A 26,281-nucleotide genomic window follows, 5' to 3' on the forward strand; every position below is an offset into this window, starting at 1 on the left:
AGAAAATAAAAACAGCAACACTGAAAGATTTTTGCAGGTCTGGCTCTTCCTTGTATTCAGGTTACAACTTAAATATCACTTCTAAGAAGGCTTCTCTAAATCCTCTTTTTAAAGAAGCCACTGCCCTCCCCACTGCCACTATCACATCATTTTGCTTTCTTTTCTTCAGAGCACTTTTTACTTTATAGTTTGCTTTTTGTTTATTGTGTACTTTGACTAGAATGTAAGCTCCATGAGAGTGAAAATTTTGTTTTGCTCCCAATATTTGAACTAAAGTTGTGCCTGACACACGGTAGGCGCTCAAAATTTTTGTGATATGAATGAATCACAGTACGTAACAGCAGTGTGGAACTCAGAGATCATAAACAAAAATTTAACAATTGAAGGGGCCAAAGCCATTACATAGGAGAGCTCCCTCATCTGAGGGATGACAAGGAACCTGAACTCCAGCAATGCCCATAAAGACCTGCCCCGAATGACACAGCCAGTTAGTTGGGAGGAGTCGGAAGATCTAAGTTCAAGTCCAATTTCGTCTTTTACTAATGACATAAGCTTCGTGAACTTCACGACCTTAAAGCATCTTTCAATTATAAAAAAGATTGTTTCCTTCACAAATATTTTGAAAATTAAATAAAATATAGCTTATTTTAGCTATGAAAAAGATTGCTCCCTTCCTGAATATTTTGAAAATTAAATAAAATAACACATGAAAGCATGTTGCTTGGGACTTTCACTCAATCTATCCCAAATCATTCATTCTCAATTCCTACTTATCATTTATTACACAGAATGACATCACTAATATCATATCTAAGATTTCTTCCCAGCTTGAGTTTTAACTTTCAGAACATGTTTTGTATACTTGCCAATTTCCTCTGTTTATCACATTCGGGAACAATTTCCCTCTCTTTGTAGCTCTTTGACCTTTTATTAATGAGGTGTATAACAACACTGTGCTTGACCTCAGCTGCTTTTGTGTCTTTCTCAGTCTCTTAAGTGAGTAACTCAGCAAATTACATTTTATTACAACCACTGAGAGGCAGGGTAGCATAATGCTATTCTTGTTACCTGCCCCTCACTACATGCTGTGTGACCTTGAACAAGTTAAGAGTATCTCTTTTGCATAAGATTCCTCACCTGTAAAGTGGAGATAACAATACATTTCTCAGGGTTATTGTGGAGATTGCATAAACTAACATACGTAAAGAAAATTTTAATAGTGCCTAGCATATAGTTCAATAACTATTAGCTATTATTATTCTTACTATTTATTAAACCATGTATGAAATTGCTCAGGTCATTCTCTCACCAGTACTATGAGATAGTTCCAGTTTTCCTCATTTTACCAAATAAGAAAATAAGGCTCCTAGAGTTTAAAGAACTTCCTCAAGTTCACATAGCTAGTGAAGGCAGAGTTGATATTCAAATTTAAGAGCCACTTCTGTTGGACACCAAGTCTATGCTCTTAGCCATGCCAACACAATGTTCCATTTTATAGGAGCCAGATCATTTCTCCATCAAAGCAGACATTTATTAAACCAAGTCACCATCAAACAAACTTGAATTAAAAAACCTTTTGACCAAGGTACTTCTTAAAGTAAGAGCGATAGGCATTAAGAGAAGGGGAAAGCTCAGTGAGGTGGGTTGTCAGGGAAAGCTTCTGGAGGACTTGGGCAGACTCTAGATATTTGACTGTTTCTAATTACATTGCGCCCTAGGTTACTACAATGACCTACCTAAAGGTCAACCCCAGACCAGCTTTCAGCAGTGGTCTGGCCTGCAAATTTCTTTTCTCAGTATTGTTGAGGGCTCTTAGGCCAAATACTCAAGCATAGGCCATGCCTCTCTTTTTAATTAACCCAATTACAACCCATAAATGGTGACATGTGTCAGCAGAACAACCCTTGGAGGGGCATTTCGTTAACTTGATCATATCTGAATCTGAGAGCATGCGTCTTGCACAGACAGCCTTGTTAGCAGTGGCTATGTTTGTTACCAAGTTAAGAGGTGTTAAACTCAGTTTATTATCTATAATGAGTCCACTAAACCAGCCATTTCCACTGGAAGGCCTTTCCAGAATCACAAAGGATTAGAAAGACTACATGTTTTAACATTCTTGATGAATTATGTATGACACAGCCCACGCTGTGGTTACTGCTTTTTCCCCCTCAAAATAATAAGCAATGTAAGTGCTGGTATCTAATTTTATAATTCCAATTCAAATAGATCAAACTCTCTCCATTTTATAACTCTAAGTCAGTGGTTCTCAATCTTGGCTGCACAAAAGACTCACCTGGGGATGTTTTAAAAATCCCAATGTCTATGCCCAGGCTACAGTCAGGCCCATAAGAAGAAATCTTCGTTCCTGGAGTCCAGGCATCAATATTTTTAAAGCACACAAGGAGATAAAACGTGAAGTTAAAGTTGAGAACCACTGCTTCAGGGGATCAGGAAAAGTATTAGCAATGTGTTTAAAAACTACAAACAAACAAAATTTCCCCAAGATTGCCTTTAAAGAGATACTGATTATGATGGGCTATTGTTTATTTGCTCCTCTCAGCATGCTGTTTGACCTATCTGGCTTTGTTATTTCATGACTACTTTTCCTTCATATGACACCTCATTAGATTGCTGTTCTTTGAGTTTTATGCCCCTGAGTTTCCAAAATAAAACACCTCTGGGCAAAACATCATTTGGAGCACTGGGTGGAAATCAGGATAATCAAAACCTATTGCTATTAAAGCTGCTTGTGAAGCAGCAACTATGCTTTTTCTCCAAAGGAAAAGCTCATCAAAGTTCATCTTGCTATTCAAATATTCAAATAAACCTGGAACTTCTAAGTGACAACTTAGGACTGAGACAAGATACATGAGAAAAGACAATAGGGGAAGTCAACCACTGAAAACCACGTGGTAGAGGGCTCCCAGCATGTATCCATGTGGGACAATGCCTCTTTGTCATTGACCCTGTTGTTATAAACATAGGAGAATGAATCACTTGGGTGTTTTGAAAATGAAATCCTCAAGAATTTTTTGTTCTCAAAATGTTAATTATTTTTAAGATGAATTTCTTCTATGAAAAATCAGAAATCAGAGGTAATTGACTATTCTGTGTCAGGTTCTATATTAAGTGCTTCATTTTCATTACTTCATTTAATGAATGAACCCATGAGGCAGGTGATGTTATCCTATTTTAGAGATAAGGAAACCAAGGTGCAGAACTTTTAGGTAATTTGTCCGGTGTTATAGGACTAGTAGGTGGACCAAGGAGGCTATGAATTTATGCCTGCCAGACAACAAAGCCAAAGTAATCTCCACTGCCAAATCACAGACTTCTCAGAAAGAAAGACAATTAGTTACTAAAAGAAAGACTTTTTCAAAAAAGGGTCTGTATCCTAGAGATGAACTAAAAGAGGATGAACAACAACGGAAAGAGGCTTTGAATGAGTTCAAATAGTGATGTGTGGGCACCAAAGGAAGGATTTATAATGGAATAGTCACAAAAGAAACAAGATGTCTGTCCAATTTCTCAGAGAATAAGTAGCTCTAGTCATCACCCAAGAATTAGTCCTTGAAAAAGATCAGTGTAGAAAAGTTCATTTAAAAGCCCAACAAAATTTAGCAAGGGAGAGGCAAGATTATAAAATACTCTAAGCATCACATAAAATTTCTGAGGCCCTAGAAAAGGATATTCTAGTATTTCTGCTTTTTTTGTTTTTAAAGTTTGAAGTAGAGTTTTTTAGCTTCATTCCAATTATAACTCTTAAAATTGAGAGAAGATAATATAAAGATTTTAAGCCATCTCTCTTTATTACTGTGCTCGTATTTCCTTTACTGATTTTACTCAACTACCATTCTTCTTTTCTCTTTCTTCTATTTGATCTCACCCAAATAACCACGATCTGCTTTATCATATATGACTGCCTATATTTTCTTTCAAAAATCATGTGAGAAAGAAAAAGCATTTTAAAAGCATAGTACTTTGAAAGGAGTGGTTATGGACAAGTATGTTAAACTTTGAAAATTAAGCCAATAAATTGGGCATCCCACTCTTGGGTGGCAGCATGTACCTCAATCCATGCGGTCCTGTGGATCAAACTAAAACACACATTTTACTTGATAAACTATCTTTTCAAATAAAACACGTACTCTTTATTAAAATAGCTAAATTTGAATAATACAACTGAAAGTAACAGTGACATGTTAAACTTTTATTGAAATCCTACTATGTGCATGGACCAGAGCTGGATGCTCCCTGGAATTTAAAGATAAGCTAAACACAGCTTTTTTCGGCTAATACTAAATGATAAGAACTATTACTAAACAAGGAAGAATGTGGTAAATACTAATTTTGCACAATAACAATGGTCATCATTTGTTGAAAATTTATTGAATCGAGCAATAACTAAATATTGTCTCTAATGTTTTCTACCAGTGATCTCTACAGTTTTTTATTGAGTGCTTCTATTTGTAAAATGTTTGTGAGCGTGCATCCCCCATAGGAGCTAATCAGCAGAATAATTATGTACTTGTACAACTGTAATAATACATTATGTTTATTATAAAATATATTCAAAAGTTGAAATTAGAAATGATGAGAAAATAGAGAGAAATCTCCCAGTACTTCATGGATCATCTTCAGCATCCTGTGAGAGACAGCTCCCACACTGAAGAACTGATTCTATGCTGTGTGGCAGAGCATGGTTGTCCCCCAAAAAATTCATTATCCTTTGCTTCCATAGTGAGAGGATCCCCAGTTCCTATCTGGCCCTGGCAAGCCCAGAGTAAAGATTACCTATCTTAGTCTCCCACTGCAGCTAGGTGTGGCTTTGTGCCTAAGTTCTAACTCTTGGGATATAAGAGGAAATCAAGTTTACAAATTCCCAGAGGTGCTTTTAAAGGGAGAAACCATGCTCATCTTTCTCTGCTTCTTCCAACCTGCTCTCTGGCATGTCATCATGGTGACTATGCGCACAAAGGCAATATCCAATGGTGGTAGAGCAAGAACATAAGGTGCTCGGTCCTTTTAAGACCTTGTGGAGCAGAATAGACATTCCAGTTCTGGACCACCCACTTATGACTGTTATATGTGAGAGAAATACATTTCTATGTTGCAAAAGCACTGTCATTTTGGTCTCTGTTATATGTACTTGAATATATATATTAAATAATACACCATGAAAGATAGTTATTGCTCTCTCTACTTATAGATGAGGGAAAGGGGTCAGAGAAGTTAATTTTCCAAGGTTACCCAGCTAGTATAGGGTAGAATCAAAAGAGCCAAGAGCCCATCCTCTTTCCACTAAAGCAGGCAATCTGCTGTGAGTAAAATAGTAGGGAATCAAGGAGGAAGGAGATATTAATTTTGCCTAGAGGGATTGATGAGGGCTTCCTGACGGAGGTGTCAGTTTAACGGGATCTTAAAAGATGGGTATGAAGGAAAAGACATTCTGGGCTAATAGAACAGAGTGAGCAAAAGCAAGGAGATAAGGAAGTATCAAGGCTCAAGAAAAGCTTGGGGTCCATTGCTGTTAACTGATCACTATTGTTTCTTGGCTTTATTTAGGCAACGTATATTTCAGGGTACCTGCTATATAGCAGGCACAGACAAGGTCCTTGAGGTATAGTGGTGAAAAAAAAAAGTCTATAAATTCCCTAATATATAAGAAGATGATACTGCTGGCAATGCCTATAGGATAAAGTCCAAATCCCATATCGAGCAAACAAGGCCTTTACAATCAGACTCAACCTTACCTTTCCAACCTTATGTTATGCCACTGCTCTATGTTTCAGCCACACAGAACTCAGAACACATGAGTTTCTAGGTGTCTGACCTTTGCACATGCAGTTCCCTTTTTCTGAAATGTCTTTTCTCTACTCAGCCTTACTTATTCTTCAAGAGTCAGCTAAAATTCTACCTCTCTCTGACTCCCTCAAATGAGATGGTTCCTTATAGCATATTCCATTAAAGAAGTTTTTTCACATTTTCATTCATTCATTCAGCCAGTCAGGCCAGCAAAAATGTGCAATGGTAGGAAAGATGAAGCAATTTTTCCCTGTGTTTATGGAGTTTACACTTGAGGAATAAATATCAGCCATTAAAGAAACAGTTAATGATATACTGTGATAACTTCTAAGAATGGGAAGAAGAGCCTAAAGTGGAAGCACACAATAGGAGCACTATGCCTAACCTCAGCTTCCCACAAGAAGCATTATTTAGGCTGAACCTTTTAGGGTGCGTAGGAGTGAGCCAGGCAGAGACAGGCAAGGGCTGTTTTAACAGCATGTGCTATCACTATGCATTATCCTCTAGACTCCACTAGACTATGAGAGTCACTGTTTTTTAAAAGTGTCCCAAATGATTAAAAAAAAAAAACTCTGGGATTAAATGCTGGCTCAGATTAACACTAAATGTGTTACCATTGTACTTTAGTGAATCTCTATAGTTTTGTTTCGTCTTTCCTGGATGCAGTATTTTCTACCCCACCCTTCACCTCCCACTTCAGTCCAGCATCCAGAAGCTTCTTGGGGTCCCCACTAGCATCTCTCAAACTTGGGTGTGCATAAGAGTCACCTGAGGTGCTTGTAAAAACATAGAATCTCTGGGGGTGGAGCTAGAGATTCTGCAATTCTCATAGTCTGCCTGGTGAGACCTGATGGCACCAGTTCACAGATCACATTTTGAGTAGCAATGCTATAGAGAAACGATACAAATATTTTTCAGGATTATTTCCCTTTGTTCTTAAACCTGCTCTGCCAGGCTGAGTTCCTTAGAATAAGAGTGGCTTCTTTGCCCAGGTGTATGGGGCATGTGCCTTCAGAGGAACCACTACCAGAAGGAAGGGCTCGTGTGGTGCCTCTCATTATCAGTCACATTCTTCACTTGGAGATATTATTATATTTTCCCATTGCCTCCACCTTAGGGCCAATATCAAAAGCCTACATACAGGCTTCCCAGTGGATGAGGAGTTAGGAGTAGAGTATCCAACAAACTGCCCTTTGTAAGGGCACTATAGGGAAAAAAGATTGAAGTAGGTTTGTGAATGGGTAAGGAGGTCGGGTCTTCTACTTATTTTGAAAAATTTTTTAAAGATTCATTCCAGTCTAAATAGGAGTTTTAGAATTTCACAAAAAGAAAATGATGGGAAAATCGCTGAAGTTTTAAGAAAGCTTTCAGTAATTGTTTACATTTGCCTTGATGCATGTCATGTATGAGAATCTTGAAAGTTAATAAGTATTTGAGGGCCATGAAGACAGGGACCATGTCTTCCACATTGAGCATACCCCATAGTTCCTTAGGAGAGTGATGACTATTTAGAAGATTTGAAAATACTCAACTCTAAAAAGGAGGAAGTGAAACCAACTCACAAAAGTTGGGAAGATAATTTTGATGATTAATTCGGTAATATATATGTAAAGCACATAGAATATAGTGGTTCCTCGATACACATTAGCTCCCTTTTCCCTTCTATTCCTTTCTTATTATTTATTATCTAGAACAGCTCTGCCCAAAAGAACTTTCTGGAATGATGGACATATTTTATATCCGCACTGTCGAATACAATACTCACGAGCTACACTGGCTACTGAGCACTTAAAATGTGACTAGTACAACTGAGGAACTGAGTTTTTAATTTTATATTATTTTAATTAAACTGAAATAACCACATGAGGCTTGTAGCTACTGTCTTTGAGAGCACTAGTTTAGAAGCTAGCACAACATAGTAGTTGGTCATTAACTATAACAATTTGTTGAATTGAATTGATCATTTTTCCTACCCATATGCGTGTATTTAAGGTGAAGGAGTGAAAAGAACAGCTGCCCCAAGGACAGGCTAAAAAGTGTGGAGAAAGAACAAAGACAGCAGCATCCAAACCAAAAAAGGAAGTTTCTGTCCTATTGACCAATGCTTCTCAAACTTTAATATGCATACAAATCACTGGGGTTCTTGTTAAAAACACAGATTCCGATTTAGTAGGTCTTGAGTAGGACATTAGATTCTATGCTGCCAGCCTCCCAGGTAATAACAACGCTGCTAGTCAATGGGCCACACTTTGACAAGCAAAGATTTAGATGTAGGTAGATCCATGGACCTACATAACTGCTATTGGCCCTACCTCTGAACTAGCTATGACTTCTGCATTCTTAGTCAACAGTTTAAGATTTAGTCAAAGGAATGTTCTATTTTATCAAAGGCACCCCCCCAATCTAATGAGGAACAATTATAAAGTGCCTTCTATGTACTAGGAAGAGTACTTATAGTAACCCCTGTAAGGCAAATATTACTATCCCCATTTTACAAATAATAAAACAGAAGTTTAGACAATTTGACTTAACCAAAACTCACGAAAGAATTAACTGGCAGAGGTGGGCTTAGAACTTAATTGCTCCTGAATCCAAACCCTAGTCTTTCTCATTAGACTCTCTTGTTACTCAAGGTGTGGTGTACAATTGTGCATCAGCCTCTCCTGGAAGCTTATTAGAAATGCAGACTCTCAGGCCCCATCCCAGACCTACTGAATCAGAATCTGCGTTTTAAAAAGAGCTCCAAGTGATTCTTACGCTCGTTAATATCTGAGAAGTACTATTACGTTCCACCCCTTGCCTTTTCAAGCAAAGTAACAAGTGGAAAAGCAGGGGATCTGCTGATGATGGCAGTTGATAAATGGATTTAGATTGGCTAGGTTTGACTCTGGAACAAATATTGATGGTTTTGCCTCTATTGCTAAATTCCTATTGCCTCATGGGCATAGTTAAACCAAAATTAAGCTGCTTTCTGGCAGGTAAAGATTTTTCATTTCCGGATAATGCTACATTCCCAACAGATAAAAACATCAACAATATAGTTTTAACAATGTTCATGGGAAAAACCACAAAAAGAAACAAACCTGTTTGCTGAAGGATAAATGTACTAAAATCAGCAAATTCTTCCAAAATATCTCACCATTATTAATCACTGTCAGGGGGTTCAAAGAAACAAACATAATTCTGCTTCCTCTCCTTTCATGGGTAATTCTGGAAAACTATCCAATTAAAAGTGAATAGTAGCCTAAATCACAAGGGTCTGTTATTGCATGAAATGACTCAAAGAAATTAATGCCTCACTGTCTAGCTCCATGACCAAGTGCTTGGTCATCCCACTTCGGTAATACAGCAACTTCCTCCTTAGAGAGCTCTTACCCTCAGCTTCCTGCTGCTGGAATCAATCAGAAATACCATTTAAACCTTGCTTAACAACACCTCTTAGTCTCAAACCCATAGTTTGGTTCCCGAATGAACCTCACTGCTAATTCGATTGCTTCTCTATGTCCCTGAACCCACGTCACCCTTTTTCTCTCATCTCTCTCTCTTCTCACCAACTTTCACTCACACTGTCAGCCTTTCCTTGGACCATTTTATTCCCATTAGAATGTTTTCTGGTCCACTGCCCCAGAATCATAGCTGTGTCTGCCTCCGATGACCTTTCACATTTAAAGCTCTCTACAAAAATCTCACTGACAATAGTATAAGGATATTACAATTGTTTTCAAGTAACTTCTACATAAATGATCTTTTTGGAAGTCAAATATAATAGGTGATACTATTAAGGACCCTCTCATATCTTTTCTTAACCTATTTCTTCTTCTTTCTTTTTTCTCCTCTCCTCTCTCTCCCTCACTTTCTTGGGAGGTTTTCCAAGCCACAGTCCTGGAATTTCTGGAACAAATTCCCTTGTCTCCACTATTATGTCTACCTCTGGAAACAAAGTTTCAGACAACAAAATGTCTCACAGGAAAGTAAAGTCATTGTACTGCCAATACTTGCTAGATATTTCTTTTATTTCTCAATATTATCCCTTAGTCACCCTTAATGATGTAGATACCCACTCCCTATATCAGTTGAATCAGATCCCTTTGACACTTTAATTGCTTATTATCATTGACCCACTAATATTTTTAAAGTATAAGATTCCTTCTTTTGTACTTTTTTTTTTATACAAAGGTACATACACAGGTTCTTAGCCCTTTTATTTAAGGCTTTGGTGTAGCAGTTTTTTGTTTAGCAAATACTCACTCCTTCCTCCACTTTGAGCTTGGCAATATGACTGGCTTTGGCCAGTGGGATGTTAGTGGATTGTATGTGAGCAGAGGCTTTAACTATGCTTGTGTCCTAGGTTTGTCCTCCTGAGCTTCAGCCATCACAATGAAAATAACATACTCTGGGTAGTACTGTCCCACCCCCTGGGCCCCAGAATGAGCATGTGAAGCAGACAGGCCCCAGCCAACCTGATAATCTACAGCCTGAAGTAGCTGGCCCAGTCAACCAGCAAACACATACGGGAGAAATAAATGCTTATTGTTATATGCCACTGATTCTGTGGTTGTTGGTTACACACCAAAAATTGACTATTACGTGGAGTAACAGTAAATGGTAGACCAACCTCTACCATTTACTAGTTGAGCTAGAATATCTGTATTTGCAAAATGAGAGGTTTGCATTCATTGAACTCCAAGTTACTTAGAAAGATTTAAGACTCGTGATTCTTGAGTATACCACTTCCCACAGTTTATTTCGAGAAAACAGGTCAAAATATAACCACTATGAAATGAACACTAGAGAAGGATGGAGAGAAAAGGCATTCTAGAATCTCTCTGATTAACTTTATTTTTCTAAAGCAGAAAGAATGGGAGTTGTTTAAATAGTGTTCAATATAAAACTCTGAAGGGTCTGCTGAAAGGAAGAAGCATGTCAGAAGAGGAGGCTTCCACGCCAGTTGACTGCAGGGTACTGAGAGGGTAATGTGGGAGATCAAAATTGGCCACCCCAAAATGTCTCTTTACCTTGATTATTTTCTCTGACAGACATTTGACCTCCCCCACTAGCTGCCTAGACGAATTTAACTCTGGGTATGGGCAGACTGGCAGGCTCCTGGCTAAGCCCATTCTTATCAAAGTTCTGTTTACCAAACATTTACATTTGTAAAGGTATCTCCCTCTCTGTACAGGGGAGAGTGGGGGATGATCTTATCTCTGGAAACTCTTATCAGTACAGAAGGAGAGGACTTAAATCTGCATACCCTTTATTGCTGTGCTTTCGGTAAATCCCTCATAGCTGTCTCTTCCCCCACCCCCAACACCCTCCTTTGTCTTTACCTAAATCTATTTAAGGTGAAAAACCTCCACCATTTGTTGAGAAACTCAGTTTCCCTGGTTTTTGCCATGTATACATGTTATTAAACTTTGTTCGATTTTCTCCTGCTATTCGGTCTCATGTCAATTTAATTTATAGCCCAGCCAGGAAGGACCCACAGTAGGTAGAGGATACTCCTCCTTCCCCAACAGTAACATGATACCTTTTCACTGTCAACCTTCAGGGAGCTGGACTTACAGATCACACGCAGGCTCTACTACTCTGAACTCTCTAAGAACAGAGTATCATCAGTATCTGGCATAAAACAATATTCAACATACGTGGGGAAAAATAAAAAGATTGAGTAAAAAATGGAAACTACAGAGTGTTGAAATGGGACTTTTCTTTTTCTCTCTTTTCTTTTCCACGAGTGATTTTAATCTTCATATAGGGATTCCTGCTTTGCATGAGAGGCTGGACTGTGCCACATATAATGTCCTACCCAACCCTAAGATATGATGTCATACAAGAATGACTTTATTTGAAGCATTCATGTGTAAGAACCTCAGTGACCCCTTTATTAATGGCAGATACTTTAAGAGCTCTAATATCCCTTAACTTACCTATCTAAAAAAAAAAAGAAAAGAAAAGCAGAAACCTCTTTAAATATCTTTTGTACCTTTATTAGACACTTAAAAATTTCCTTTGACCACAGATATCCTCTGTTTACTCTATTTCCATTTGCATATATGCCAAAGAATCATTTCCACAAGGACCATATATTTCTAAAATCAAATTTGCTAATTGGCAAAATTAATATATTTACTTGTACTGAAATTATTTTTGAGGAGGACTTTAATATATAAGTTAAAACTTGTCACTTAGGTAATATTTATAAAGCAGGAAATGTTCTTATGCAACATGACTGAAATGCTCTGGAGAGCTCTGAAATCACTTTTTCATTAAATAGAGCTGAAATTATGTGAACAACTAGAACATGAGAAAGAAAAGAGGAAAACAAAGTATAGAACACTGGGGAATGAGAAAATAGTCTGCAAAAGGAACAGTGATTTGTTCAAGGTTACCCAGTGAGTCAGGAACAAAGGTGACAGTCGGGTCTATGCCAAGACCTAAAGCATATCTACATTAATGGCTATGCACTCAATCTGCCATTTTCAATAGATAATGTATTCATGTTTCTTCTACACAGAGGAAGATATTCATATTTACCCTTCTCCTGGGGTCTTGCATGTGTTACTTCATAAGTGTTTATTAAATAAAATGATAAATAAACCCCTATCAACCAGAAGTTAACAAAGCATGATTTCATATACATAATCTCCTTTGATCCTCACAACCACCTCTGAGATAGGTATTATAATTCCTGTCTTATAGATAAATTTAAGTCCAGAAAAATTAAATGAATTAGTCAAGAACACATTGCCGTGAGAATTGGGACCATACCAAGCTGCTCAGCAAATCTCTCTAAAAATCATACATTTGAAGAAGCTCAAAGAGGTTTGCATTAAGTACAAAAAAGTTGAAGATGAAAAAAAGCCCTTGGAAGAACTCGAGGTCAGTACAAAGTTCCTATTTAGGGCAATGGGAGCAATTTGATTAATTTGTTATATGTGGCTGATTTTACTGGCTAATTAGTTGCGATACCAATTGAGCATGTGTGGACAAAATCCTTAGATTCTATTGATAAATTATTTTTATATGAGGGAATCTGGCAATTAAGCCATGAGAACCCTAATAGAAGGCTTTGAGATAATATAGATCTACCACAAGAAAGCAAAATCGTCTCTGTGCTCCATGTCTACTTCAAAACACTGCTCACTGCTTTGCCAATGAATAGAGTAAAGAGATTTAATGTAGTAAAGACATAGAATTTCTTAATATATACATGGTTCCCTGCCCCAGGGGTATTGAAGCCTCTGTGACAAGCTGTCTTCCACCTAAAGCTACATGCAGCAGAGGGGTAAGTAAGCAAACTTTGTTCTCAAACTGAGAGGCAGAAAACTAGAGAGGGAAGGAGGAAACATAAGCAGCAGCATGATAGGAGTTAAGTAAGATCTCAAACTCTACAGCCAGGCTATCTAGGTTCCTTCTTGGCTCTGCCTCTTACTGTGCAACCTTAAGAAAATTACTTAACCTCCTTATGACTCAGTTTCTTCATCTGTAAAATGAAGAAATTAATAGTACCTATCTCATAGGGTTGTTATGAGGATTAAATGAGTTAATATTTGTTAAGCGCTTAAAACAGTGTCAGGTATACAGTAATTCTGATATAAATGTTTGATAAGTAAAGGGAGGTAGGAAGAGTGAGAGAATAGTGGACACCATGTGTCTTTAATGCATTGCTTTGCTTCCTTCTAACAGAGTCCTTTACTTTCCACAGCTGAGGCCACTTGATTCCTATCAGTAAGCTTAACCTCATTTCCGGCATGACCCCAAATGACTCTTGTTCAGAAAGATATAAGAAGCCCTAGTTCACTGGCTCAGGTGATTCAGCATTAAGTCAAGCTGCTGTTATTCTTGTCCTGATCCTGTGTCCCAGTTTTAGTGACTTGTTCCTGTAATCAAGTCCCAACCTTGTACTCCAGTTAGCATTCTGCTCCCCTGTGGCTGAGTCCTGGCTTGCAGAACCTGTTCAGGACCACCACTTCTTTTGAGGCAGACATCTCCCAAAGGGCAGCCTCTGAACTAGACGCACTTTGTTTGGCACATACAGTGTTTGAACTTTTGAAAACCCATTGCCTGTATTTAAAAATTGCAAACTTTGACATAAAATTTCCAAGTTTTCTTGAAAAAACTGGGTAATCTGGAAACACTTGGCCCCCATTTCCCCCTGGTATCATCCCACTGGAGCCAAACGGCAGATGCCTCTGTTGGAAGGCCATGTGCTTTCTATTCCCCACTGTCCCCACGCCTCCTGCTCCATTTGTTTCCATGATTTGCTTGGTTCTTGTAGGCATTTGAGGTTGAGGTCTAAGATTGAAAATAGCTGGTACTTACCAAGCACTTACTTTCTTCTAAGTATTTCACAAGCTTTACTCTTTTCATCAAAGATCAGAAATCTATTCTTGTCCATTATCCCTACAGCCCTTCTCCTTGCTTCAAACTCTGTCTGCATGCATCTGTGTCTGTCCTATCTTCCCAAATCACTATCTTTTACCCATCAGCTAGGGCCACTCACAAAGTCTTGTTGGATCTCCATAATGTCAACCACTCACCCACATTGTGGCCTACTGCCACTCTCCAATCTCCCCTACCCAGCCAGACTCTGTTGTCCAGAATTTTGGTCATTACAGTGGTTGTATTGTACGTACAGAATCCGAGGCTTTACTGATTTGCCTGATCCTATTATCTCATGATCCACGCTTTTATAAAACCATACATTTCATTACATAGAGAGAGACTTTACCCTTATAAAACTTTTGTTCCAATTCTTGTTAGAAGCCCAGCAAAATCCATCAAATATTTATCGATCACTTACTTATGTCCTAGGCTCTGTCATTGAAATTGATTTGAATATTCCTCTACTAAGAAATCCAGAGAAGTTTGTTCATCTCTTCTATAAGCTATTCAATCTCTTTTCAGTGAACCACCTAGGAAACTAACATTATTTGAACACAATCAGCTATGTTTTTTTCTCATGACAGGTCTCTGTGCTTTACAAAACAATGAATGAAAGAGGAAAATATTTGTATGACTAAGCTGAGATTTAGCAAATATCAAAAGAAAACGCACAAAATTCATTCTACACATCATTTCTTAAGATTATCTGGATTGGATAAAACTGAGTATTTATGGAATTTTAAATCCAACTAAGTTCTACCGTAGTTTTTAAAGAAAGTCTTGAAAATGTTACTTACATAAGGAATCGTGTCCAAAGTATCTGTGTTGACAATTATAGGAGCAGGGCTAGCCTAAAAGAGAGAAATAGAAAAAAAAATTTAAATAGTAAGTAGTTTACTCTGAGATAGGATCTGTTAACTTATTTAATAAATAGCTCAATAGTATTTCTTGAAGACCTGTATAGGCACTGTGCCAGCTGTTGGTGGGATAAATGAAGTGGCTCAGAGTTCCCTGTACCATCCTCCCCTCAAATATTTGTTTGCTACATTTACCACGTAATGAAATGAAGTAAGCAATATAACTTATACTCATTTCTTTTAAATTCTACCCAACAGTGTAGGAGGTGAGGATTTGTGCTTTGTACGGGGCAAGGATTTCTAATAAAGTGGTTGAGAGTTAAAATTTGTAACATTTCTTTATAAAATGGCTGTACTAAAGAAATTTGATTTTTCTCTCATGGAAGCAAAATTAAACCTAAACTAATATTTACAACTCTTCTTTAAACTGCCTTTTGAGAGTATGTTGTATTCAATGCAAAACAGCAGGGTTCACTTATTGACATCTCATATGTGCTTATCTATTATGCATGCTATATCATATCTTTTCTTTGTCATTTATGCACCTCTGACCACATACCTTAGAAATCCTTAGACAGAAAATTAAAAATTAGTCCAAGATGGTGTAAAATTATATTGGATATGCTAAGCTTTCTTTTTTAAACATATTTTGTACAAACTATAGTTATTCTCTTTAAAGTTGAGTAGGAATCTGTGTAAAACTGATATAAGAGCGCTACAAACCAATTCATTAGAAAATAAGAGATTGCAATCTCTATTTGCATCAACCAATCTCACTTCATGAATATTGAGTAGACCTATCTTTATTTTCTAGTTTCTAGAATTTTCACAGCAACTTTTCCTTCATCCCCCGAAGGATCTTTAATCTCCTTCTCAAATTGCAGATTTCATTTAGATAGAGGAAATACTCTCATCACGATTAATCAAGAGACATGGTGGTTTTGGCAAGTGCTCAACTTTTGGGACATTTCATTAGCTGTGCCCTGTGGAGTTAACAGAGTTAACAGCTTTTTAATGTCAATCTGTGCCTATGGAATCCTAATCGAATGATAAAACAAATGGCAATCCAGCAGATTTTACAAAACAAAATTCCATGTTTTAACTAAAAACACTGGGCATTGAGAACATGACCCTGCTCTACGTATCTACGTAGTGGGTCTAAAATTGCACTAAAGAGAACTGATTAGATCTTGTTAATTTCCATTTATTAAATATATATTACTTGCCCATGTATAAGGATATGCATATATATCCTCATTTAATCTCCACAAAACCATATTGATGAGGCATTATTATCACTGTTTCTATATTATAAATGAGAAAACTGAGGTTCAGGGAAAATAAGAACTGAGATTTAACACTGGCTTTTCTGACCTCAAAATCCATTTTTTTCTGCACTAAGCTGCTCTATGATCCCAGTATCTAGGTGGCTCCATCACCTGAGTCCTGCAGTGACTAGAGAGCTCTAGCTAGAGCAGCATATAAGATCCAGGCAAAGCAAAGACCACACTGAAGGCAAGAGATGCCTCAGGGTCTTGCGTATTAGATGTAGAAAGCGATCTGGTGATGACTTAACGGTTTTTGTTGTTGTTGCTTGTTTGTTGTTTAGTTTTGATGGACGTCTCTTCTATGCTTTCTAATTGGTTCCTGGACTCCCAAGAGCATTTGTGCCTTGTCTACTGGACTAGACTGAAAACTTTCTGAGTATTATACCCAATACTTATATTTCCCTTTATTATCTAGTATAATTTGATCAATAAATATGCATTGATTTGATTTGAGACTTTCAACCCGTCTTACTTTTGTTTTTCCTCTTACAGATTGCATTAATGTGGTCTGGGAATAAATTTTATACATAAGCCTATTTCCTATACAATCCCATTTATCATTTTTGTATGTTTATGTAGCTATTTTCCATTTCATGTGTGTAAAATTGGTCTTTCCAATCAGACTTCATGTTTAACAAATGACAAGGATTGTATACTTTTCTAAAATTCTTCATAGCACTTGGGTACAGAGCTGGAACTCAGTAAATACTAAGGAATTATTGACTAAATGTAGCTATAAAGTGTAGGTGAGGGTATAAAGCAAAGTAATACCTCTGTAAGTTTTGGAGAGCGATTCCAAGATAACCCCCAAATCTCATGACTGTGACTACTTTTCCAATATCCACTGTCATCTTCTTTCCTTAACCAGTCACTATTACTTAACTATCTAGCTTTTATGAAATAATAATTAATTATTTCATAACTGCGGGATGTAGAGGCTGTAAATCTTAAAGTACAATCTATGTTATATGGAAAGCTCATTGCTCCTTCTCGTGCTAACAAAGATCCAGAAGCCACAATTAGTGCCTACATCTATAAAAGTCACTAAAATTGCATGAACAAACAGGACGTGTGGATTGTGTGAACACACACATACATCTGACATTGGCAACTCCCTGGCGTGAGAGCCAAGGAGATGTCTTGGGGTGCTGTTCTGAATAACACACTATCCCACTGTGCTACTACATCAGGATCTCTGAAGATCCCCCATTGCTCTGCTCCAGAACTCGCATAGCCCTCCCTAGACTGTTTTCACAGAAGCTTTTGGAATCTTTTAGGTAGTCAATGGCATATATCAGCAGAGAATAAAAATCCCAAGTGGTAGCAGCACAGAGTGCAGTAGAATTCCAAGTACAGCCCATGAGTGTGCTCTTCCCACCAGATTTCAATTTCAGATCTTCTCTTGGCTCAGCCTGGCTACTGTTTCTTTTCTCACTTTCTTTTCTCATTTCAAAAGTGAGTCCATGCCCAGTTTGAGCAAGCTTAGTTTCTGAGTCTTAAAACCAATTCCCTGGTTACTTTGATGGTTTCCTCTAAGCTTTATCTTCATACTGCCTTGCTGTGTGTGCTATCTCTCTCCATATTAGATATCCTCTTTAATTGAACCTGTAAATCAAACTGGTGACTTAGCAGACTCCAGCATCCCCCTTCAATATGTTCATTTTCATTAACTGGAAAGAGATTTGTTAACAAATAAAAAAAAAAAGCTTCTTTTAATCAGAAGCTTCAAGGCTTGTCTTTATGTAAATATAGGCAAGGATTTTTGAAACCATAAAGGCTTAAGAAAATTAATCTCTCTTGGGTGACCCAACTATAAGATGTAAATGGTTTGCTTTTCATATTACATTCTCTTCCATGTGGAGAAAGCCAGTTTACAGCAAGTGGGAAGAATAAAGCTAATCATAGAGAAGCCAGAAGCAAGCAGAGGGAATACTGATAAAATTTAAATTATTAGATCAAATTATTCATGAATTCCAGCCACCTTCCTGTCCTTGGGTTTCATGGGATACCCAAATATTCTTATCTTACATCAATAACATTGCTTATGCTAGTACAAGATAAACTTCTGTTGCTTGCCACTAAGAGAATGTAACTAATAAAGAATCTCACATAATGAATGTAAATTTTCAAAGGAGTTCATTGATTCTGACTGATGTTGTTACTTCTTGATATTTGTTAAGTGCCAGATGTGGGAAATACCTCAGACATAAATGGGCATGTGGTCACCAGGCCAGCTACGGTGAGGAAGCCTCTTCAAGCAAGGTGTTGGCAGGGGTGGTACAGTAGCCCATAAGCCAAAGAACACACTCTGGGAAGCTTAGGTCTGACAAGTGCAAGCTAACCAGCGAAAGGTCAAAAGACTGAATCCATGCCTCGATTAGTTATAGACCTAAACTTGCAAGAAAGAAAACAGAAAATAAGAGAAACTCACACAGTCAAGTGACCGAGATACAGCAGCAACTGAACAGTAAAATTGATGGGCTAGGAATTGTACAAGGATTTCAAAGGACCTGGGACATGCAAGTAGAAGGCAGGTGGTTGTCAGTAGGCCAAATTGAGCAGAAGGTAAAATATGCCAAGAATAACATATGAGCTGCTTTTGGGGCCCAGTGTCTTTAGGTTATCTTCTCAGCTTTAAAGGACAAAGCCTCTGAGGGGGCAAGAAGTAACACAGGCCCTATAAATGACTTTTATATATGATATGGCATAATGACTTGAAGCAAAATAGAAGCCACTGAAAGTTTTAATATGAGTCCATCTATATACATATGTGATTTCACTGAGAGAGCTGGAGATCTCAGAACCTCAAGGTAAATATTAGCTGGCTTAGATTGGCTGCTACAAGATACCATAGTAACAGTCTTTTAGCTTCACAATTCACACAGAGAAGGCTACCATCAGGATGAGCCCCAATCAGACCATGTCCTAGTCTGAACCAGGGAAGTAAAATATTGGGGTTACTAACCACATACCCAAACAGGTCTGAAATTAGATAATTAACATTAAGTAATGAATTGGTATGCTAAGGACTGAACTCAGGATAATTTTATTTTGTATTACATTTCCCCCCTAACCCTCCATCATGTTGGCCCATTCTGGAAATAAAAAATGTGATATGGTTGAGAGGGGATCTTCTGCCTCAACTTCCTGCCTCTAGTTTTCTACCAGGACTGAAACCTTTTCTTCCCTCTCTTTCTTTCCTACAATCTGTTGGACTAGAGCCCCACATCCCCAAGTGTTGGCAGGGTCGTACTTCTACTTGAAGGATTTACCAGGAACCTGCAATTGCCTGGCTGAGCATCATCACTATCTGTAATCTCATGGTACCATGACACAGCTACACGTAGATCTCCTGATATATTAACACTGGGATGGATGATAATAAGGGCAGCACTTATATAGCAGTTATTTTATATCAATTAACTTATTTAATCCTCATATAACCCAATGAGACAGGTACTTTTATTCTCAATTTACAGATGAGAAAACAGAGGTTAAGTAACTTTCCAAAGTCATATGTGTGGTAAATAGATCATCTTCAAACCCAAACAGTCTGGCTCAGGGTCCATGCTCTTGACAATCATGTTCTATTGCCTCTCAGAGTGGAATCAGACTTTATTGGAACTCTTTGCATTCTAATTTTTACTGCTCACCAGCAACTCAGAGGCCAGCTCAAAGCCTAATTAGATCTATCCACCTTGATCCTGGTCGGTGCCACAACCCTTCCCTCCTCACTCTGGCCCAGTTACCGGGCCCCGGAACATCATGTGAGCAGGCCCACAGGAGGCTCGATAGGAGAAGGCTAATGACCCAGGCACACCCAGGCTGACTAAATCAGGCCTTTTTTGAGTAAGCTCCAAAGAAAATTTTTGGTAAATGACTGATTAAAGACACATTGATGGTTTTGTGAGAGAGGAAAAACAAAACATGAAATACAAATACACTTCAGAGTCAGAAAACTTTAAAGCCGGGATTTTAATCATTTAGTCTACCCTTTCATTTTACAAATATAAAAATGGAGACAGAGAAAGGAAGTGGCATGTCCCAGATCTCAGAACTATTTAGTATTAAAACTGAACGCAGAATAACAACTAGAATATCAATAATAAAACACTAGGCATTTATTGAATGATTATTGTGTTCCAGGGGCTGCAATAAATACTTAAGATGCATCGATACATTTAATTCTCAAAATGTTCTAAGGAAAACATTGTCCCATTTTTTAAAAAAAGAAAGAAGGGGAGAATCAAAGTGGCTAAGTCACTTGCATAAAGTCACAAATCTAAGAGGTGCTACAACCAGGTTGCAAACCCCTGTCTTTCTAGCCCTAGAACCCGTGGCAGTAACCACCACCATCTCCCGATTCCCTTCCTGAGTTTTTCCAGGCTACCAGGCTGAAAATGCAGTTATTTTCTGCCCTGCAATTTGCTAGTTTCTCTTTCATGTCTGAAGAGAAATTTCTCACCGTACTGACTCAGATTCAATTCCCCAATTCTCAGAGAGTTTCTAGGTCCCTTAATCTCTTGCAAACCCCCACTTAAAAAATGGGACAACGCTATTTTCCAGTTAACCTATTTCCCAAGAAATTAGCTGGAGAGATAATGCATGTGAAGCGAAAGAGAGGTGCTTTATAGATGTAAGGTTATTTTATTTATTACTGTGGTTATTTTTTGCTTTCCTGGATTTTCTTTCCCTTTTCGTGTTCCCTCCTCTATAAGACCATCCAGGTGGGTGCAATTCGATCCAGTACAGCTCTGAGTCATCACAAATAATAGGGCCAAGTGGTTCTGGCCTGTCACCTGGTTTGCCTTACTCTGAAGTAACAGAGGGCACCTGCCTTCACAGGAGAGGACTCCAAGTCAATAACAAGTGGGTGGGTGTGTGAACAGTGCGAGTGCCCAAGGCTTAGCTAGGCAAGGCTTAACTTCAGGTTAATGGTTGTGGCAGGATGCCCCAAGGGAGCAACTCTGGAGGAAGCTAAAACCTTGGTCCCTCTCCCTAGTGCTTAATGAAATGCATGAATGATTACCTGCCTAGCTTACCACGAGCCAAGGTCAGAAAATAGGAAGAAAGAATGGCAGATTCATGTTTGGCTTGAACTCGATTCTATTCTGCTTGCCTGAACTCCCTTAATAATAAAAATAAAATTATACTCACTTTATAGAAAACTGAGGTACAGAGATGTTAAATAACTTGCCCAAGTCATCCAGCTGATACTAGCAGGGCCAAGAGTCAAACTTGTCAGTCTAATTCCAAAGTGGGTAACTCTTAACAACGGCAAAACATTTGCTTCTGCTCTCTATTAAGATTTGATAAGTATCCAGATGTTTGTTACAGTCAACACAAATTCTCTCACTGATCTTTGAAAACTCACCACTAGTATTTCTTCCCTTAGACTGAAGTGTTAACACGCCTGCTTGATTCGCCTTTAAAATACAAAGTAGTGTAATATTTTGCAGAAAATGAATGATATCCTGAGGACCTCAGTTAGACCGAGTTGGGTATCTTTATCCCCAGTATAGCAAAGATGGGGCAGCCTGCAGAATGAGGCACAAAAAGTGGAGAGCTGGAACCAGAGAGTCTTCTTTAGCTTATAAGTTTTCTATAGAATCAATCCCACTTGGAACAAGAGGGAAAAATTGCTTGAACTGTTAGTTATAATCACCTCAGACCTCTATTTTGCACCCTTCTCCACATACCTTTTTTTTTTTTTTTTTTTTTTTTTTTTTTAAAGATTTTATTTATTTATTTTTTCCCCCCAAAGCCCCAGTAGATAGTTGTGTGTCATAGCTGCACATGCTTCTAGTTGCTGTATGTGGGACGCGGCCTCAGCATGGCCGGAGAAGCAGCGCGTCGGTGTGAGCCCGGGATCCGAACCCGGGTCGCCAGCAGTGGAGCGCGCTCACTTAACCACCAAGCCACGGGGCCGGCCCTCCACATACCTCTTTGCACTTAGTATAAAAGACTAAAATAAATGACTCACCAACACTATGCAGATCATCATTGAAACTCAAATTGATAATTATATTAGATTGACCACTGATACCATGCTTTATAACTTATAAATCATGTCCACACACAATAGATCATTTAATTCCACAGCAAGAGGGAAGAGGACTAACACTGATTGAGCAAGTACCCACTGTGTGCCTGGAAATATGGTAAGCTTTTTATATGTGTTTTCTTGTCTACTGTTTAGAGAAACCCAGAGAGATTGGTGGAATTTTCCCTTGTCTACAGATAAGTAAATTGATGCTCAGAGAGATTCAGTGAATTTCCCCAAGTCAGAGAGCTAGCGAGAAGCAAAGCTGGGATTCAAACCTATGTTTTCTGACTTTAAATCCCTTGCTTTTTCCCATTAGTCCATGATGCTACAAGTCCCACTGATTCACACTGAGCTTTTACAAAGCTAACTGCTTTATTTGTGTGAATGTTCTCTGAAGATCGCACAAAAAATTGGGTCATTAGCTCAAATCTCAGAGGTGGTTTAGTCAATATGCCCCATGCCACAATAACCATACCTACTTAATTCACTAATTCACCCCACGTGGTGCTATTCCTGGAAAGATCCATGTGGATACCATCTGTTCCTTTTTGCTAAGCCACCAGAGTTATAATCTTAGTAGTATAGTTGTATTTTCCAGACTTAGGTACCAGAATTCTGAGCAAGCTATCAATCACCTGGTTTATCAGGCTAAGGTTGTGCCTATTTCTTCTGTAGTACGTGGATCAGGGTCCTGTATACAGTGGGTGATCAACAAATGATTGTTATTTTGTTTCTTTCCCTCTACTCCTTTTCTTCCATTAGGCCAGGACTCTCTGTACTCCAAGCACACACCTTGCTCATGCCTACGATAAAGTCACTACTTACATTTCTTCCTTCTCCCACATCCTGAATCAATCATGGTCCCGTCTCTTACCTACCTAACCAAATTCTATCCATCCTGCAAGGACAACCTCAAGTTCCAGACTCTCCATGAAAATTTCCTCAATCCTCACTGCAGGTCTCAATCTATCCATCCCACCCTCCAAATTTTAAAGTATTCATTATTTGTACTACTTCAGTTCACACTGAGTTATAAATATTTAAGGAAAAATCATATGAAAGCACCAAGACTTGACATTCTTAACTAATGTTTCTTTCTATCCTTATATGTATTGATGACTAGGTGGTGCATATGTGATATTTGTATCTTCTTGCTGAAATTGTAATCATTGTGCGGACAGGGCCCTCGTCTTACTTCATTTCTGCACCAGCTGCCCCTACCTATACTCCTAACAGTGCTTGGCATACAATATACTCAAAAAGATGTTTGTCAATGGAACTAGAGCCACAGCAACAAGAGATAAGATGCATGAGAAACACATGAGGCAACAGATTAGATGAATGAGTAGAAAGGGGTAATTGCATGCTGCCCTCTGGTGACTAGCTCTTATAACACACTGCCTGCTGGAGTCAATGTGTTAGCATCTAGAGCCTGTTATGCACTGCAGACCATGCTATTTTGAACCGCAGCATGTAAATTAAGGAAAGTCATAAGCAGAAATACTCCTCTGTGCCTACTATATGCTGTCCCTTTATGCTCATTTTTTTCTTTTCTTTTTTTTTTTTTTGTGAGGAATATCAGCCCTGAGCTAACATCCCTGCCAATCTTCCTCTTTTTGCTGAGGAAGGCTGGCCCTGGGCTAACATTTGTGCCTATTTTCCTCTACTTTATATGGGACGCCGTCACAGCATGGCCTAACAAGCGGTGCATCAGTCCATGCCCGGGATCCGAACCCAGACCGCCAGCTGCTGAGCGCGCTCACTTAACCACTATGCCACGGGGCTGGCCCAGCTCACTTTTTCTACATCTCATTACAAGCCTATAAATTACAGGCTATAATTATGTTCATTATATAGTTTAAAGTAAGGCACAAACCTGTAACACAGCTTCTCCAAGGTCACTAGACTAATAACTAGTGGAGCCAAGGCTCACCCTTCTTGACTCCAAATCCATATTCTTGTCATACCACCGCCCTGTGTAGAGCAAGGAAGGTAGCTGCCAGATATGCTCCCTGCCCTAACTTACTCTCCCACTGCACATTTCAGAAGTCAGAGAGGTGGGAGGAAGCATGGGATTTGGTGAAAAACTAAGGACTCAAAGATGATGAAGAAAGCAAAATAGTATCCTGAGCATTCCTCAAACTTTTCAATGAATTTGAAGACATATCCCAAAAGATTCACCCAAAACTAGACATTTATTTGAAGTCTTACGTTTTATCTTAAAAATTTATGTAGTTTTTTTCACTCCATAACCATCTACTTTTTTAATATAAAAATAATGTTTTAAGTTATCTATAATAGAGTCAATCAGACATCTCAGATAATTCCTCCATGGCTATCAAAAATCAAGCACTCTATCTCCCTGGAAGTAACCACGATCCAGTTGAGGGATTATGTCTCTGGTATAAAAATGGCTGGATTGGGAATCAGGAAATTCCAGTAAGTTCAATACCTCATGGTGACAAGGCAGTTCACTGAGCCTCCCCATTTATTTCTATATTTGAGGTATAAAGAGTGAAATGGATGACCTCAAAGAATCCATGTCTCATCAAGGATCTGATTTCACTCATCATAAATTTTGCCCTGCTGGGAAATGCTAGAAAGAAGGCAGGGAGACTGTACAACTCTTCTTTCTGGAAAACAATGATGATCTCTGCTTTTATCATTCAGATCCAGAGAATTAGAAGACAATGTTAAGAAAGGCATGCAGAAATAAGACAAAAGTCAAAAATAAACTTTGGAAAATTGGAAAAAGAACAATGATACAAGGCAGCTTCTAATGAATCGGCTAAAGGATGAGGTTCTGTATGTCCGAGACAAAGCACCTCAAAAATCCATTTATGATCCTCTTCCTCTATGTTCATAGGCTATATTTGTTTTTCTTGTGAATCAGTTAATTTTCTGGCCTCAAGACCGTTCAATTAGTGGCAAAAAATTCTCTTCTATATCAAAGAGTCAAAAAGATTTGCAGTGAAGCAGAGAATTATCACCAATCTCTTTCTTCCATCTTTGCCTTTTTCCATGTTCTATAAGCCTTAACTCCGGAAAAAATAACTAATATCTAACTCTGCTTTCATTTTTTTCCCCTACCAATCATAATTTGATAATAGATCATACACTCAAAGCTTACAACATAACAGGCGAAGCCATGGAGAAAGTCTTAAAATATTTCATATCTAGAATGGTTCTTTTGTATGAAAGGAAATGTTAGGGAGAGAGATGGAGAGGAGGTATATTTTTGGTTTCCTTTTTAACCATTAGTAATCTATAATATGCTCACCTCTATGTTAGGTTTGGAGGATGTTTTAAGACCTGCGTCTAAAAGATGGCACTTGGGCTTGGATGCGGAAGGAACAGAGAAGAGAACATTTTAATTCCATTTCCCTTATGTTAAATTCTGATAACATCTGTAAGTCTACCAATCTCTCTTCTACACATTTTTTCTTCAAAATTAATGTTCTATTTGGTATCATTTTCAATGAGAAAAAAACATGGAAGAAGAATAAATAAAAAGGAGAAGTGAATGGGACTAGAATAATAGAAGTTGGCCAAATACTGCCAGCATTTGATGGTGCCGAAGAATATATTCTGCAGATGTGTTTGTATACTGTCATTGACTATGCAATGAACTCTTTGTTCCATAGCCAAAAGCTTAAAAATCTCTAGGTCCAAAATGCCAACCAGTTCCTAGCCCCACAGCTGCCTTACTTCCCAGAGTGGCAGTGTATCTGTTACTCTTGGTTTTTCAATTTTCCAATGGCTTTCTTACCCTCAGTTATTCTGCAAAGCAAGGGGACTGCTTACCAATTTACCTCCTACTGGGCCCGAGATAATTCTACAACTGTGTGTTTCAGAGTCAA

The 26,281-nt window shown here is 38.2% G+C and overlaps 1 protein-coding gene across 11 annotated transcripts in view; it reads right to left on the minus strand.

Annotated features, from left to right (window-relative positions):
• DLG2 (discs large MAGUK scaffold protein 2) overlaps window positions 1-26,281 on the minus strand; it is a 1,864,788-nt gene that overhangs the window by 640,992 nt on the left and 1,197,515 nt on the right. For 10 of the 11 annotated variants that reach the window (XM_087433531.1, XM_087433533.1, XM_087433536.1 and 7 more), the window contains one exon: window positions 14,988-15,041. The exons of the other annotated variant lie outside the window; for it this stretch is intronic. In XM_087433531.1, coding sequence (XP_087289657.1) covers window positions 14,988-15,041 — 54 coding nt within the window. The remainder of the gene's footprint in view (window positions 1-14,987; window positions 15,042-26,281) is intronic. 11 annotated transcript variants of the gene reach the window in all.

Source organism: Ceratotherium simum, chromosome 7 (genome assembly GCF_057802395.1).
Source record: "Ceratotherium simum simum isolate JZ-2026a chromosome 7, ASM5780239v1, whole genome shotgun sequence".
Taxonomy (NCBI): domain Eukaryota; kingdom Metazoa; phylum Chordata; class Mammalia; order Perissodactyla; family Rhinocerotidae; genus Ceratotherium; species Ceratotherium simum.